This window comes from Dipodomys merriami, unplaced genomic scaffold (genome assembly GCF_024711535.1).
Source record: "Dipodomys merriami isolate MVZ:Mamm:240054 unplaced genomic scaffold, mDipMer1.0.p SCAF_26, whole genome shotgun sequence".
Classification (NCBI taxonomy): Eukaryota; Metazoa; Chordata; class Mammalia; order Rodentia; family Heteromyidae; genus Dipodomys; species Dipodomys merriami.
In genome coordinates, this window is record NW_027204048.1 from 10,676,745 (window position 1) to 10,695,306 (window position 18,562).

General features: G+C 39.9%; 1 protein-coding gene across 3 annotated transcripts in view; it reads right to left on the minus strand.

Moving 5' to 3' along the window:
- Smarca2 (SWI/SNF related BAF chromatin remodeling complex subunit ATPase 2) overlaps positions 1 to 18,562 on the minus strand; it is a 171,819-nt gene that overhangs the window by 68,728 nt on the left and 84,529 nt on the right. For all 3 annotated transcript variants that reach the window (XM_070035677.1, XM_070035679.1, XM_070035678.1), the window contains exons 21-25: positions 18,197 to 18,283; positions 15,002 to 15,048; positions 13,134 to 13,300; positions 7,900 to 8,063; positions 1,549 to 1,776 (exon numbers count right to left, since the gene is read on the minus strand). In XM_070035677.1, the coding sequence (XP_069891778.1) occupies positions 1,549 to 1,776; positions 7,900 to 8,063; positions 13,134 to 13,300; positions 15,002 to 15,048; positions 18,197 to 18,283 (693 nt within the window). The remainder of the gene's footprint in view (positions 1 to 1,548; positions 1,777 to 7,899; positions 8,064 to 13,133; positions 13,301 to 15,001; positions 15,049 to 18,196; positions 18,284 to 18,562) is intronic.

The following is an 18,562-nucleotide window of genomic DNA, read 5'->3' on the forward strand; positions in this document are numbered from 1 at the left end:
GCCAAAGTGCAGTGGAACTTCCTGGCTGAGCCTCAGCTCAGCTCACATCAGGTTCGTGACAGTATATCACTCAACATAGTGTTTTGCGTGTGTGTGTGTGTGTGTGTGTGTGTGTGTCATGGCCAAATAGCTTGTGTGTGTGTGTGTGTGTGTGTGTGTGTCATGGCCAAATAGCTTGTGTGTGTGTGTGTGTGTGTGTGTGTGTGTGTGTGTGTGTCATGGCCAAACATGTAAATAATAACAAGAATCACCTGACAATCTGACTCCCTCCAAGTCTAAACTGAATATTCAATTTCAAGAATCAGAAATGGTGAATTATTCCAGATAAACACCTTTAAACAAATGCGTGGGTGAGTGCACGTGCATATGTTATTCTTCATCATTCACGAAGCTCAACTTGTAATTAATCAAATATAGAAGACTGACAAATTAGGAGGCATGGAGCCAAACTACTCTTCAATATTCAGAAGGATTCATCTCAGGATTCCTGAATATCAAGCTCTGTTCACATTTAGATTCATTCCAGACACAGAAAGTATGGAAGACTTTTAAAAGAATCTGGCTTTTAATTTATAAAAAGACTTTCAACATACATATCCTACTTAAAGCAAAACTCAAACTATATCTAATCTATGCAAGAAAAAGAGTATTCCATGTGAACATAAGACAAACTTATGGTTCAACTTATAGGAACGGGCATGAGAACCAAACCTGTCTATGCCTAGCCAGTTTCATGTGAAAGATTGGCGCTGCTCTTATAGATATGCTTTTTAATCTACTTCAAATTCATTTCTGGATTGAAACAAGGGTGTTGCACCACTAAGCTACATTACCCTGCCCTAAAATGAATTTTCAGTATAAAATTACTAAAACTAGTGATCAAAAACAAAATACAAATGATAACCCAAATATGCTCTACAAGAAACATCAAACTATTGCATTATTCACCCAACCATAGCAAGTAAAAAGAAAAACATTAGCTGTATTTTTCTTTGCTTTTATCAGGTCTTAGAAAAAAAGAACTCTAAGTGAAGGTTAAAGGCATGTTTTCCAAGTGCAAGCATTGATAAAGGAGCCAAACACAGCTGCAAAGGCTCGCTCAACAAACAGGCTTGCAGGGCTGTTATCCCTGACCAACAAGCAACAAAGACCCAGGGCTTTAAGAGTATGGAAGGAAGAAAAGGTGAAGAGGGACCCCTTCAGGTTTTCTACTCTGTGGCTGCTGTAGTTCCTGCCAGGTGTCCTGCCTGCAGTTCTGCATCTGCCCTACAGGAAGCAGCATTTGCAATACAATTAAAGCATGCTTAGTGGTACTTCCTTGAAGTAAGAAAAATATCCACAGGCCGAGGCTTGAGGGCTCTGGCACCAGCTTTTCAGATACTCATTTGGAAAAATTTCAGAGGTTTTTCTGTGCTTGTGGATCTAAGATAGCAGCTATTCATTTTAATTAACACCAGCCCAGGAAGTTCCTTAAAGAACAAAGGAGTTATTCTTAATCCTTCAGAAACAAAAGGTCACTGATTTCATAAACTTTACTTGTTTGAATACCTCATTTTCCTCTTCATGCTCCAATATGGCCTGCAGGAACGCCCTCCGCTCATGGCTTGAAGACTTCTGATCAAACATGCCCGCCTGGATAACTTTCTGATCCACGTTCAGTTTGTATTTTGCAGCTGCGAGAATCTTCTCCTCCACACTGTTGACGGTGCAGAGTCTCAGCACCCGGACCTCGTTCTGTTGACCAATGCGGTGAGCTCGGTCTTGTGCTTGCAGATCCTGTTTGTGAGAAGAACTCGCTGTGAGGTTCAAGGTGGCCGGATTAGTCCAGGAAAACAATCACTGCCCAAAAGGGAAGCATGGAAGGGCTCCTTCATTAGCCTTTTCTAAGGTAATATTTTGTTTATAGTTTTAAAATATACACGATACTTTCTTTGGAAAAACCTCAAGCTCGTTCTTTATTGAGGAAGTTTGGGTTAAATTAAGAAAGCCAAATGGAATCACATCTGAAGGTTTGCAATCCAGTTCTCAAAATATTTTCACCAGCCAATAGGCTTACCACCAGAATTAGTCCCAAACTAAAAAACCAGTACTTTTGATCTCAAAAGTATGACTTAGATATTACCTACAATCACTTTTAACTTGTAAGAGACACCTTCCCTTCAGTATGCTGTGTTAATGATTTTATAAGTTCACTAAATAGTATATTCCTATATTATACTGATATATACATATATATGCATACCAGATATAAATGCTGTATGACATATAGATTACTCATGATCTATAGTAATATAGATGGTAAAAAAAATATATAGGAAGGAAGGAAGGTAGGCAGGCAGGTAGATAGATAGATAGATAGATAGATAAATTATTCAGCCAATTTCTTGGACCTAACTCTATTTTTAATATGGAAAATGGAACGGTTATTAGAGTAGTAGTAAACTGGAGAATTGGGGGGAACAGAAAGTTAACACAATGCACCAAAATGTTAAAAATGGGAATGGCTCAGCCTCAGAAATTTCACTTCTGGGACTTTATTCTAAAGAAATAATCATGACAAACAGAGAAGGATGAAGGAAGTGAGGAAAGGTGAATGTTTAAAAATGTATATGTATATGTATGGAAATGGATCAGTGAAGCTTGTTGGGGTTAGTTTGGAAATGGCGGAGGAGGAATAAAGGAGAATGTTGGAGGGGGTGAATTTGATCAGGGTTCATTGTATGCCTATATGGATATTTCAGAATGAACCCCTCCTGTACAACTAATTTGAGACTGATTAAAATGTGGAAAAAAATCATGGAATTGCCTAAAGACTTACAGTAAGAATGTACTTTCCTAGCACTACTCATCATTTCTATTTTTTTAGAAAGCAGAGGTAACCATTTGACAATAGATTAAGTAAATTAGAAGATTCGACTTCATGTAGATAGTAGATAGTCACACAGTAGAACAAAATTCTATTGTAGATTTTCTGATTCAAAACTCTGTGTGAAAAATCTCACATTATAAAAGAGTATGATATACAATATGATCTTGTGTGTGCGTATATAGCTAGACTAAAGTGAAGGTTAGAGGGATAAACATCAATGAGCAAAACAATGCCTATATCTCCAGGTAAAAAGTTTAAAATCATATTTTGTTTCAATTTTGCTTACACATATTTTAACAGCTTTTCTACTTTACATATATGTTACTCTTATAATAAAAAAGAACTTAATCAAATATTCAAACAGAAACTTCCATCAACTTAATGAAGCAGAGTTACCTGATTATATACTCAATACAAATGTCTCTTTATCATCATTCACTATGGCCCAGGTGATGCTATCTGAACCGATGTTAATTACTTGTTTACTCATGTCCCCCATCAGACTCTAAGTGATTTTAGGGCAAAGGTTTGTTTTCTCTTTCTCTCATTCCTGGCACCGTAATTTGTGCAGCGCCAATGCTCAGCAGCTATAAGCTTGTTCTCCTGATCAACTGGGTTTCCTAGTCCCCTGCGCAGCACAAAGATGTGCTGGATAAATGTGTGCCCAGGACATTGGATGTTGCTGCAGCGACTTTTGCAATTAAGTAACTGATTAGCCAGATGATTTCCCACCCACCCCCAAGACATTTGAATAAGTTTAATGTAAACTTTATAATGCCAGAACATGGGCATAGTTGCCTCCATCAAAAAACAATCATTTTTTAAAGGGAGAATTAAAAAGGAGGAAATGAGGTAATTAAAACCCAGAAGGGAAACCCTAAACTTTCTTGTTGAGTCCTGACATCTAATCATCAATCCCAAGACAAATTAATCAGGACATGCAAGCAGTAGTCAAATGACAGATCAGTGACTTCAACTTTTCTATTGTGGCTAGAACAAGGTTCAGGAAACTGTTTCTGTCATGATCCCAAGAGTAAAGATTCCAGGTTCTCTGGACCAGAGCAAATGCTGAACAGCTGTTCTCTCCCAAGGCTGGTATCTTCCCGCTCTCCTTCCATATTTATATCTAAAACTGTGAAAAACCATTCTCCACTTTCAGGTTGCACAAAAGCAGATGGTGAGCAGACTTGGCCCGTGAGCGATAGTTTGCAAACTGCTGTCCTAAAAGATGCCCACAGAACCACAGCGATGGGAAGATGCAGGTGGCAGCGGGTGACAGGTGAGAACACAGGACAATACACAAACAGGAGAAAGTTCTTGAGCCATTGGAAATCTGTAACTAGTTTTAGTGGTGATTGACAAAGGGTACGAGTTAGTGTGTTAATGGCCACACATCTATTGAAACAGTAGCAAAAAAATTAACATCGCTGGGCTGGAGAAATTTAGGGAATGCAATCCTGTGAGACCCAAAGCCAAAGAGAAGGAGAGGGAGAATATGGTGAGCAAGAAATAAGTGCTGTGATTATTGAATGGCTTACTTGATATGTATCAGGCCTTAATCAGTGGTCTCAGACCTCTTCACCCTGATTTAGATGTGAAAATACTGAAACTGGCTTTATCCTTATAACAAGTTGTGGCTTTATGTAACAGCACAGTTTTAACTCCATGGGTGAGAAAAGCAAGTACCAATCTTACCGTTCCCAGCAACAATTGGAAAAGGTAACACTGAGGGATTTTACTGTTCCTTCTATCTTTGCTTTTAGGTAAGTCTCCAATAAGCAAATTGAAGGCTTTTGTCTCTAATCTATCAAATAACTTCCCTATTTCCTCTGTCTTAATTTTGATTTAACATGATAGAGAATACTAAGAGATATTTTTTTTCTCCAGGTATACTGAAACTAATATGGGAAAAAAAGAGCCTCACAACTTTTATTTTGGGGCTAGACATCATATATAAATATAGATGTAGAGGTGCATGCCGGGAAGTAGTCAAACTTGGACCCACATAATTCTATACATCGAAAGCACAGCCATGTCTTGAGTCCTGAGAAAGTTAATGCTAGTTGCTTTTCATAAGTGTTTTGTGGGATGGGGGGCCCCCCCACACACAGAAACACACACACACACACACACACACGTGTGCACGTCAGTACTGGAGCTTGAACTTGTACTTTTGGTTGGCTTTTTTTTCCTTAAGGCTGGTATTGTGCCATTTGAAATTGGGCATTTTTCTGGTTAATTGGAGATAGGTCTCTAGGATTTGCCTTTACTAGCTGGCTTCAAACCCCTCACATTTCAGCCTCCTTAATAGCAAGCATTATAAGCAGGAGCCACTGGTACCCAGTTTGGGCAAATAATATTTTGAGGATTACTTGAAAGGAGTAATGAAGAACTGAAAACTAACTTTTAGTTCCCTTCCTGAAAACTTAATACTGGTTATCAATATCATTCTAGGATCACTGAGTTTTGAAAATGAGTAAAGAAGTCTGCCCCACCTAAATGATCATGTGTGAATGACAGGAAAATGTGGTCATCTCAGTTCATCAAATCAGATAGAAGTGATTCCAGCTTGGGCGGATGTGACAACTTTTGGGGTGCATAACCCAGTGTAAGGATTTCCTTGTGGATTATGAAAGAGGTAATTTGGGGTCTTTTGGTCTGTCGCCATGTTAGCTCACATGTAGTGAAGGTGAAATGGTTGTGATTCCCGGGTAATTTCATTGTGATTTTGGAGATTGTCCTTTAGCTACTGGTAACATAGTTATGTTTATTATACAGATGGAGCTGTGGGGGAGGGAGTTAGAATGATAAGGAAGTTGAACAGGAAGAGAATTACAGGTGGCCCAGGATCCCTTTCCATGGTAAGTTAGCATTTCCATTTGGAGGACTCTTAGAACATACACTGAGCCAGTCAGGTTGAGTATCTGAGACTCCGTAGAAATGGTTAGCTCAGATGATAAAATTGTGAACATGGGAATTCTACATTCACCTACGTTACTCATAAAGGCTTAAGCGCCTGCAAATGAAATGACCTAAGCGTCCAACTTCGCTGAGTCCCCAGAAGCAGAGAGAACTCACCCTCCTTCTCCCTCCACACTCAGCGGAACTCAGTGTGTGCTGCACAGAACCCACACTTCCTCATAGGTCTGCAGGATACTGAATATCAGATGGTAAAAAGAAAATCACATTTCTCCCACATGAATACAAATTCTGACTGCGCTTTGGAATGCAACATGGACTATCAAAATACATAAGATCTATTAACAATGTTTTTCTAGGACTTGGATTTCTCATGCTGGGCAGGCCACTCCCTACTCTTGTCAATCAGGACATTTCAATACTAGTTCTGCTTTAATCCTTCCACTTCTCAACTTTCAACACAGAGGTATGTGAGAACTTCTATAGATGGATGCTCCTGTGAGCTTCCAAAGGAAAAACGGAACCCCTAAATAAGAGACCTGGCAGACAGAAACAGGAGGTAGGCCATGCGTGTCATTGAAAAGTTTTCATATAATTTTAATGTACTCCTAAACTCTACTTCCTGCCATTAAGTCCTTCTATAAGCCTTTACCATGCAACCTTCCTAATAATGCAGTGAGGAAACTCAATGACGCTCACTGATAAGCAAAGCCCAGTTCTGTGAGGAGCTCTGGTGAAGTGGACAAGACCTCACATTCATGTGTAAGGGTTTGATTTTCCCTTCCACTAGTTTGAATCCAACATTTGCCACAGTATGAATCAAATCCTGGTAAGTGCCATCCTACCAGCATCTTATAGGCAGGTTCAGTTAAGAAACCTATGCCATAGAGCCACCCATTCAACACGTTTTTTCAAGGCAACACAGTACTCATTTAACTTTACCTATAAAAAGAACTTGAACAGATGCTCCATAAGTTTTCTTTTTCTAATGATTTTACACAAAATGTACAAAATACAAGATTAACTCTCATATACTGTTTGTCCTGTAGGAAGTTACTAGCTTGGTTTCCTTCAGTTTCCTTGACTATAGAAATGTGATCCATAGATAGACACATGATAGACAGATACATAGATGGATGGATGGATGGATATAGATAATTAGGGATTTGAACTCAGGGACTAGGTGTTGTGCCTTTTTCTGTTCAAGGCTGATGTTCTACTACTTGAGCCACAGTTCTATTTATGCTTTGGGGGGTTAACTGGAGATAAGACTTTCCTGTCCAGGATGGCTTTGAACTGTGACCCTCAGATCTCAGCCTCCTTAGAGGATGAAAATTACAGATGTGTACCACTAGCACCTGGAAGAAATGTAAATGTTTATAACCACTAATTCTCAGGGCACCTATGGAAACTGAGTGAAGAGGTTGCCACAGAGTAAGAATCCAAGGAGTGTCAGTTACTATTGTTGATGCTATTATTTTGGAAATACTCTTAGTGCTAGAGATTGACCCCAGGCCCTAATGCATGGTAAAAGCATGCTCCACTGCTGAGCTGCACCACAGCTGCTGGAAAATTGTTAATTTAAACTTTACCAAGTGTAGTTCAATGGCAATACCAGGGGAAGACATTAAAACTTAGCAGAAACTGCGTTTCTCAGCTCCAATCTCAAGCTCTTCAAAGATGTACATATGGTAACAAAATAAGAAAACAGCCCTAGCCTAGCACCAGTGGTTCATACCTATAATCCTAGCTACCCAGGAGACTGAGATGTGACAATCATGGTTCAAAGGCAGCCTGGGCAGTAAAGTCTTTAAGACTCTTATTTCCAATTATTCACAGAAAAGGCTGAAAGTAGAGCTGTGGCTCAAGTGGTAGAGCACTAACCCTTGAGCAAAAGGAGCTCAGGAACAGCACCCAGGCCCAGAGTTCAAGCTTTAGGCTTAGCAAAAAAGAAAAGGAAAGGAAACAGCCCTGATCATGGTCTGGGCTTCTCTTCCTCTTTAGAGAAATGACCTAGTTTAGAAATGTGCTTGGTGCGATAAATGTGAATGATGAAGCGGATAATCTTTTTGTTCCTCTTCAGGTTGTGTAGCTAAGTTAGATGTGCTTACCTGATGAGGATTCCAGTCGCTGTCAAAGATGACCACCGTGTCAGCTGCTTGAAGATTTAAGCCCAGGCCTCCAGCTCGGGTGCTCAGCAAGAAAATGAAATACTGGGACCCGGGTTCATTGAATTTCTTCAGCAAAGCAGCACGATCTTCAGACTTGGTGGTGCCTGAGGGGAGAAGAAAAATAAATCTGCCAATTAAATCCTGTCTGAAAAATGGCAGCAAACTGGACAGAAAGTTCTGTTGCCCTAAGATGCACCTAGAGGACCCCTAGGAGTGCATCGTCAGGGGTTTTGGACTTCTGAAAGGAACTTGGAACATTTTGCAATTGAAAAAGAAGAAGAAGACATGGAAAAGAAAAAGGAAGAGAGAAATTCTTTACACGTGGCTGGCTGGGTATTTTTGCAACTTTACAAATGCTCTAACATCCTTGCTCTAATTTAAGACCTAATGGAAGCATTTTCTGGATTTATTTCTGCTCTTTAAAAATAACTATTTAAAAAGCCACCCATGTAACAAACACGAAAGTGTAAAATGTGAATGGAATACACATCCTTTTGGAACAAGATCTGAAGCCACAGTAACATATATTAAAGCGAATGAGCCTTTCAGGGTGATTCCACTCTGTGAGGTTCAAAGGACTCTAAACTACAATCAAGCACCCAGAGCAGCATGTGAAGACACCTGAGTTGGTTTGTACCATGGAGTCTGAGGAGGCTCCAACAGTGAGTTGCTTCTTGAATCAGCAGACAGCACAATCCCAGAGTGGGACACTCATGTCTGACGCACATGTGGGCTCCAAACCAGCCACTCAATCTCATGTTCCCCATCTGTAATGTATTTAACCCAGCGTTTGCATGAAATACTTTCTGGAGGGGAAGAAACCCAACCTCCAAACCAAGTGGTGTTCCTTCTAAGTGTGTTCCACTAAAGAAGTGGAGTTCTGCATTCTCAAAAAGCCTTTAGGCGGATGGGAAATATATATGCCTGTTATGTGATACTCCGCCTGGCTGCTGTACAAATATTATTTCTACATGTTGTTCTTTTTTTTTTTTTTTTTTAAGGATGAAAATATACCAGCAATTTATTTCCCAGGATTAGAATGTTTAAGTGACTCTAGCTAAAGGAATCAAGTTACTCATGAGGGTCAAATTCCCAAACATAGGGAATCTGTTTTTCACATTTAGTAAAAATAACAAGTATGCTCCTCAGAAGGGGAGAAAACCAGTCTCCTACACACAACAAATGGGGGGTTGGGAATGAGGGGTCTGGGGAAACTCAACTTGTTTAGTGTAGCAATATTCTTGAGACTCAGTGTACTTTCTAAATTAGATTTGTTTCTTTTAATTAAATGGTCAAATCTTGCCGGGATGAATTGTAGGAATTAAAATCTGAGGGAGAAACATTAAGGTGCTTCATGGAATGAGATTTCAAACATGTGGAAATCTTTTTTTTGATTTTGAGAATTGGCTTTCTGCGATGACAGCTTATCATTTGTACATTATGCTAATGGAAGACATTTTGTGCGTGCATGCATGCATGTGTGTATGTGTGTGTGTCTGTTTCCTGGTACTGGGCCTTGAACTCAGGGCCTATGTGCTGTCTAGTTTTTTCATTCAAGGCTGGAATTCTACCACTTGAGCCACAGATCCACTTACGGTTTTTGGTGGTTAAGAGTTTCATGGCCTTTCCTGCCCTGACTGGCTTTGAACTAGGATCCTCAGATCTCAGCCTCCTGAGTTAGCTAGAACTACAGGCATGAGCCACCAGAACCCAGCTGCCATGTTCTCTCCCTTTTTCTCTCTCCCCTTCCCTCTCTCTTTGCCATAAAACCTTCTGTCTCTATTGCCTTACTAATTGCAATACTGTTCCTAAAAAAGTACATGGATTACTGATTCACATATTTTTCCTATGCCCTGAGGAAAAGGCAAAAGAAGCCAAAATATGGAGCTTCTGGAGATAATGACATCTATTTTCTTACATCAGAGTATAAAAACTACCAGCTAAGTACCTAGAAGACATAACTTCAACAGTATTTTATTTTATGTTCATGGTACTGGGGATTAAGCCCAGGGCCTTGTGCTTATGAGGAAATCTACCATGGGCCACAGCCCCAGCCCAGTTTAACAGTTTTAATAAACTGAACAAGTATTTGTTGAGATATGTGTTTACAGGTAAATAAAAAAATTGGAGAATAACCCTATTTTGGATGAAATAACCCTAAGTGCAAATTACAGTACCAAAAAACCAAAAGGATTATTATAATCAAATGAGTTCTCAGGTCCTAAACCAAATATTACTCAGGCAAACAGATTGGCCATATATTTGGTATGTATTTAGACTGTAAATAGCCAGGAGCTTAACAAATAATAAAACAATTTTAAAAACCAAAGCATCCGATCACTTTTTATGTAAGCACTGTAACACTTCTTATGACAAGGTTCAGAATTTACCAGCTTAGTATTTCCATTAGTCAAAGATCTTTGCTGATGGCTGGCAATCTTTTCAGTATTCTTCAGGGATAATCAAGCTACCATGTAAGAGTTTATCCAAAGAAAAATGCTCCTTGCAGGTATGTAGTATTGAATGTGTTCAGCACTAGCATCCATTTCATTGTCTTTCTGACTTTGATGTAGAACATAACCAATTGTAAAAATACAATTAATAGCAAGGGCAATTGTGTTGAAAATTACAGAATTTGCCAGAAGGAATGCACTGCCAGACTTTCATGATTACTAATTTCCACTGAGTTTCAGCTGCTCTTAAAAAAAATATCATCTTCTGGAATGAAATTTTACCACTTGATCTAAAAAATCATTTCCAGTAAAAAGAAAAGCAATAATAGGATAGTAGCTAGATCTATTCACACAACTCTTATCTTGCAGAAAAAAAAATATTTGCTTAGCTTTCAACAAGTGATTTTCTTTCCCTTTAAAATATGAGACTTCAAATTATTGGAAACTGGAATGTATTTTACCAACTGGGTGTTGAGGTTGGAAGGTGCCAGTGTGGGGTATGTACTATGTATACATCTATTAGTTATCAAGTGTCTCTACTTCCAAAATGAATGGCTGCTATTTCTGATGGGAAGAGGCCTTGCCCATCTTCTCCATGCATCCACAGACCTTATAGAACTTATCTGACTCTCTCCCTAATAGCTGAGGTTATTCTGAAGGCAGGGGCTGTGAGTGGCCCATTCATTTTCTATCACTAGTTAGTTCCCAGTCATCTTCAATTAATCCATGCAATCATTTTAAACAGGCTCAAAATCATAGTTCAAATGCCCATCATTTAGACAAGTAGTTTAGAGATGGGCTGTATCTCAAAGGATGTGCAAAATTTGAGCTAATTTGGAAGCAGATAAATGAAAGTTAAAAGCTGGTTTCATCATCTCTGTTCAATGCCGAGCAAAACAGCAAGGATAAACAGAGGCAATGGTGCCTTAGTCATTGAGAGATTTAATAATATATGTAAAGTGCTTTGATTAGTGCGCCACAAGTACTAGGTGCTGCATAAATCACCTGCTGGGACTATTATTAATTATTAATAACGGTGATAACAGCAACCAACAGCTTCTTGAAGAGAATCTTTCAGGCTGTCAGGAAAACAGAACAGTGCGTTTCAAGGCCTTCACCTTTTGCCAGGCTCCAGTCCTCAAAGACATGAGATTCAGAGGGAAGTGTCAGCAATGGCAAACAAAGTTAGGTTGAACACATAGATGGAAGGAGCTATAAATTCGGGGTGGGGGGGGCAAATGAGCTCCTTCCCCACGGGGAGGGACAGACCCAATAGAGAAGAAGCCATCAGGAGTCTGCCAAAGGAGACAGAATACGAAGAATAAATCTACCTAAGCATGCAAATTACTGTTTATTCAACCGTTCACCAGTGTATAGTGACTTTGGAAAAGAGAAGTAAAAGGGATTTTAAAGAATCAAGTCTGTTGGGTGAAATAGTTAACATCAAAACTAATAATACTCCAACAGGTGAGACAAACAAGGCATTCATCTAAAATTTCAAGTAAGATAAGGTATGTATGCCAAATCTAATATTGGTGTATTTCCAAATATGTTTAATGGCCAAGAGGGACTGGGATGTTAGATTTGAAACAAACTCTACTAATGGAATATAAACTTTGGATTTCCTGCTCGCTTAACCGTAATGTCAATACTACATTAAATAAAGACAGATATTAGCAGGACTGTGGTCTTTGTATCCAGGGACTGACTGCATCCTGGCTGTATGTTAACTCTGATTCTTCCTTACTGCTCCCCAAATGCATTAATCTGTCACAGTATGAAAACTGTGATCTCTGAAATATACTGATCAGTATCCAAACCAAAAGTGTCCTCTAGGAAGCATCTCTAACTTCGTACCTTCTTCCATTCATATTTGCTTAGTAATGTTTAAGACATAGTAGTTATGTACATTTAAAAAGAAAGGCATATACTTAAAATATATTTTCATTATCTTTAAGTATTTGTATAAAGGGGTTACCATTCAACAAAACAATGTGTCTTGATTGATGTTACCTCTGTCATCACTTTCATCTCTCCCAACCCAAGCAGATACTTTACATAGCTGCAAATTAATTCAAGAGATATGAGAGAGAGAGAGATTAATGAAAAATATAGCTGGAAGTGAACTAATACATTCTATTGAAGGAAACATGTCTTTACAAAAAAAAGTTAAAGGCTTGTCAATATATTCTATATAGTAAGTACCAGCCAATCCCAAGAACAAGGGAAGATCTGTGTGTGTGTGTGTGTGTGTGTGTGTGTGTGTGCGCGCGCGCACACATGCACACGCACGCCCCAGTCCTGGGGCTTGAACTCAGGGCCTAGAACTCAAGACTAGTGCTCTACCAAATAGAGCCAAAGCCCCATTCTAGCCTTTTGGTGGTTAACTGGAGTTAAGAGTCTCAGACTTTCTTGGCTTGAATGACTATCCTCAGATCTCAGCTTCTTGAGTAGTTAGGATTACAGAAAATGAGCCACAGTTTTTATTGTGTTTAATACTCATATTTGCTTCTGAATTCTTATTGGTGTCTATATGAGACAAAGAGCCATACAAATGATGTCAGTCTATGGAAAGCTAGAGGATGGAAAAAGTGCCAAGCAGGAAAATCCTCACCTACCTTGCTAGTCCGTCATTGTTATTCTTCTTTTTTTGGCTCTAAGGCCTACCATCCCTTTAATTTTAGTAGCCTGGCTTCTGAGACGAATTCCTTCTGCACTTACCATCTAGGCGCAGGTAAAGGAAGTTCCGAAAAGCAAAGTAGTCCTCCATGATGGTCATGAGAGACGTCATCTGGCAGAAAAGCAGCACGCGGTGGTTAGTCGCTCTCAACTTTGGTAGAATGCGGTCAAGTAGCTCAAACTTTCCAGAGGCCCGATACAGCTCAGCCCTGAGCCCAAAAATGCAAAAGAAGAAGAGGGTATTACTGCTGTCCATCCTCTTGAAGGATACAGTAATGCTTTGCTTTTCATATAGAGCCTCACATAGAATAAACATTCAATTAAGTAAGTGTGGAATGAATGAATGAATACTTCAAGGTATGAGAGTGTTTTAGTGGAGAAAGAAAATGTTTTCATATGAAACCCATAAAGGATGCTACTACGTAAGAGATAAGAGACTTCTATGTATAAAACTAAATTTAGGATCTAATGATTGAGGAATACCTACTGTGTACAATTTCAAGTAAATTGGACAATTATGAATAATGGATGGTAAGTACTACAAAGGAAAACAGTGGGCTGAAGTGTTTCTCAAGTGGTAGAACAACTTGCCTAGTGTGCTTGAGACCCTGGGTTTGATCCGCAGTTCTCGGGGGTGGGTGTGGGGGGGGGGAGGAAGTTAAAATGAGAGGAATCAAAGAACAGTGGCCTTTTCTTTTGATTAGATCCTGAGTTTGATCAACTTTGTTTCTGGCCTGTGATCTCTTTTAATAAGTTAAGTCTGACTGGAATACAGTCACGGTCATACATTTATGGTCTGTCTGGTTGACTTCATTCTATACTGGTTGAGCTGAACAGGGGTGACAGAAACTTCATGGCCCACAAAGCTGAAAATATTCTTGAAATGGCCCTTTACAGATAAAGCTTGCCAATGACTGGTTTAGAGTGTCAGAGGCCAGTGAGCTCCCTGAAGAGAGAAGATTGGAGGCACAGGGGAGAAGATTCTGGAGAAAGAAAAGAGCATGTGCCAAGATCCTGGAGATTACAAGGGGCTTGGGAGCCTGAAAAAATGGGGGAGGTGGGGGCAATGATGTGTGTGTTGTAAGCATAAGAGGGGTAAACGCTGGGGTCTGAGGAGAGAGGAGAGCCAGGATCGGGAGCAGGCACCACAGGGCTCTATTAGCTACACGGAGTGTTCTGGTTTTCATGGCAATCGACAACCACTGCTTTCATTTAAACCGACAGTGGAGTGATGGCAGCTGGCGTTCATTTTTTTACAAGGCCATCCCCAACAGAGTATGACACGGTGCTGCCTTACTGTAGCTGTGCAAGTCAAAAATGATGAAGATGCGCTGGTGTCTCCCACCTGCAATCGTAGCTACTCAGGAGCCTGAGATTCGAAAATTGTGCTTCAAAGCCAACCTGGGAAAATCTATGAGACTCTCATCTCCTATTAACCAACAAAACGCTGGAAATGGGGCTGTGGCTCAAGGGGTAGAGTATACCAACCTTGAGTGACAAAGCTCAGGGACAGAGAGCACAGGCCTTGAGTTCAAGTGCTATTACCAGCACACAAAAATACAAATATGTGTGATAGAAATGATGCCATGATGCAGAGAAAGGCAGAAAGGAAAGTAGGAGCCTTTTTCCTCCACAGTAAACCTGCCTCCCCGCTCTCTCCCTTTCCCTGTTCTCTTCCTTCCTCAGCCAACAGGGCTGTTGTATATGCCGCAACTAAATTTTAGGGTTGATATTGTTTGCAAAACTCTTACCAGTGAACATACAGACAATAACACTGAAATGCATCACTGGTACGTGGGTGGCCAACACAATACATTTTAAAGTATGTATTTCCAGGAGAGAAAATACTACAAATGGGGTATATGCAAAATGAAGCTATATTTTGAAAGAGAAAAAAAAATAGGATTTACCCATTGATGACCCCATTTGAATAGCCTAGGTGCTCAGCAAAGGACTCCTTTAAAAGAGAAGAAAATGGTCTTATAAATGCAATTATTAACTTAGGTACAGTGAAAAACAAATAACGTAACAAATGAGCAAATATTTATGGTAGAGTGAACCAAGACCTCATGTGTGTGAGGTCAGTTGTTCGTCTACCAGGAATAGATCCTGTGCATTTCTCTGTCTCTAAACTCCCAGACAAGTAAGTTACTCTAGCCCCTGAGCATCCACAGTCACGGGGCTGAGCCAGAAGTTTCTGGGGATCTGCCTACCAATTCAAAGTCTAAGCCTGATAAAGATCATAACACGAGCAAGTTGGAGTTAACATGAAAACAAATGTACTATGGGAATAGCAATAAAAATAATGGCAGTTACATAATGCAGCTCTTAGTTTAGACAAATGGTGACGCCCATCCCAGACGGTCATTTTTTTCCCTATGAATAAGGCCCCAAATGTACTCTCCTGTCAATGTTCTACCATCTGCTCTCAGAATACTGAATGTATTGAATGTCCTCGCTGGTTCCGAAGAAGAAACAGTTGACTAATTTCTGTTTTCTCCATTCCTACTTTGTGGAAGCAGAGACCCTCTGAGAGGTCTTTATTTTGGCCACCAGCTGTCCCTTTTCTGATCCTTGTCCTTTGATCACTGGAGCTTTTTCACCAAGAGAGCCAGTTCTTTTTCCCTGCTAAATCATGGTAGGCTCCAGTTCCTCAAGCACTGCCAATGGACAATGACCAAAATCCAACTACACCTGTTAGAACTAACTCCATGCCACACTGGTGACCAATCCTTACTAGATTTTTAGACTCCATCCCTGACCCCTGAGCCGCAGCCATGAATCATAAGAAGATTAGGTATGAATATCATTTAAACATCTTCATTTCTCTTGCTTGAAGGTCAACAGGGAGGCAGTGAGACCACTTGAGGCTGGGCTTCTGAATGATTTGATGCCAACAAAAGGGCTGTGTGCAAACAAAACAGAACAGAGGCAAATGCACACAGCATCTCAGGCCTATGCCAATAGACTGACCAATAACTGTGGGTTTGGGGTTTATAAAAATAGGCTCCTCAAAGCATTTTACAACAAACTGTAAATCAAAGCCTTCTTTTCTATGGAATGCTCCTTGATATCTAGGAGGGTTTATTCCTTAAGCTTAGCTTCCTTTCTGACCCCTCTGCCCTTCACAGAGTACTAGACAGATGTTTGGGGAAAGGAAACATCAATCCCTTCCTTCTCAACATGCCCAGTTTATCTCAAAGGTTAATGGTTTTAGGATAATCAAATTGAAGTAAGAATCCCACTTTACTTTCACAATTCTAAGTCTCCACTGCTCTGTACAGTTCAGAGAAATGTCCCAAAATTGTTTTCAGAAAATAAAATGGGATGATCCCAATCATTTGAATCTTTAGATTTTTTTTTTTACCCCCCAGTCCTACGAACCCAACATGGATTAAATCATGGACCACTTAACATCTATTTAACATGTAAGTTTACAGGGCACTTTGTGTGTTATTATTTAAAAGTTGATTATTTCCCTCACTACACGTCTGGCAGGCTATAGGAGCTTGGAGATGAAGTGGCTTACTCCAGTTCACAGTGATAAAGTGGCCAGTGACATGAGCTCATTATTGCTCATGGGATTCTCCTTTATTAGTTTATGTAAATAGGTATCGTTGGTCAGTAGGATGTTTTTTCCTCAAAATGTTGTTGCTATCGTTATTTCAATTAGATCTATAAAGAGACCTTCAATAGAGTATTTTCTTAACTGCGCAAGGAAACCCTCTATAATCATGGGTGTACGCCCTCCCCCATACCTCTGGCTACTCTCTCCCATGATTAAGTTGTCCACGTTCCTGTCTATACATCTTCTCTGCTGCCCTATACATCCTCTCTCCTATGGACTTACATGCCACAGCAGTGTCAGAAGTCTTTCTACTTTCCAAGCACAGCTGAGACAAGACTCTCATATAGGAAGCAGGTGGGGAATAGATTCTCAGATCTGGCAGATAGGATGGCCAAAAAGAATGAAGAGAAAACGAATGCTAAAGGCTAAGAATATTTCAACTCCATAACTCAATTTTTACCATGTGAATAAAGTTTCTAGGAGTGTTTATTTATTATTTAAAACTAAACTGGTGCCAACATTTTTTTCTTTCTGCTCTGTCTTGTGCTATCTGCAGAAAGAAGCAGGTTCTGAACTAGCCAATCGTGGGCCTCCAGGCCTATGTGCTTAAAACCATGAAAATGACTATGATGATAGTCATTCCTTCTGCTCATTCCTTCTCCTTCTCCTCTCAACTTCCTCTACTGGAGTTAAAAAAAAACAACCCTGTTGATGCAGGAAATGGGGCAGGAAATGTCTTCTAAAAGCAGCATTCTAGACACCTGAGCATCAGAACAGAAGCACTGATTTGCACTGTCATCCATAACAGAAACAAGTCAAGAGAACAGAAATCTAAGTAGAATACGAAAGCCAGTGTCTCTGGCAAAGAAAATATTAGAGGACCATTTTCCTTTTCAATATGTATAAATACATTAATATTTTTCACAACATCTGTCTGTTTGTCATTACCTCTGACTTCAGAACTCCCCTGAAACAAGGTAATTCACAGTACTTACCCAATTCCAGATAATGAGCCATTGCTTGCCACATTTTCTCACTGCTTGAAATGCTTGGCTATAAAATTCCAAATGCTCAAACACTGGTGCCAATGAGAATCTATACCCAGGAAATTCGGGTTTGATAGTTCTACGTGAAAAGCTAGCAGAACATACAATTTTGCCTTCCACACATATGCTTCAGACCTTTTTTTTTTTGGCAGTCATGGGTCTTGAACTCTGGGCCTGGACGATGTCCCTGAGCTCTTCAGCTCAAAGCTAGTGATCTACCACCTGAACCACAGCGCCACCTCCAGTTTTCTGGTGGTTAATTGGAGATAAGAGTCTCACGGATGTTCCTACCCCAGCTGGCTCTGAACCACAATCCTCAGATCTCAGTCTCCTACGTAGCTAGGATTACAGGCATGAGCCACTAGCTCCTGGCCACAGACCTATTTTTTTAAGTTGTTTTTGTTTTGTTGTTTGTTTTTATAAGTTAGCATTAGTAAGATCAGCACAACCAGGATAAAAAATTAGGATCAAAACACAAGATACAGACTTACCTCAATGTGCTGGAACATGTAAGGGTGATTACAGATTTTTCTCAACTGCATGATAGTATTCATAAGTGTCTTTGCGCCTCCTTTCCCCTGAGAATAAATGGAAAGAGAAGAACAATTAGCTAATTGTTCAAGTATATCTAATTATTAAAAACTAAGCGTCAAAGCAGGACATGCAGCTCAGTGGTACAGTGTCTAGTATGTACAAGGCTGTGGGTTCAATTCTCAGTACTGCAAAAGAAGAAGAAGGAAGAAGCAAAAGCAGAGGAGGAGGATGAAGAGGAGGAGGGAAGAAAGGAAGGAAGGAAAGAAGGAAGGAAGGAAGGAAGGAAGGAAGGAAGGAAGGAAGGAAGGAAGGGAGGGAGGGAG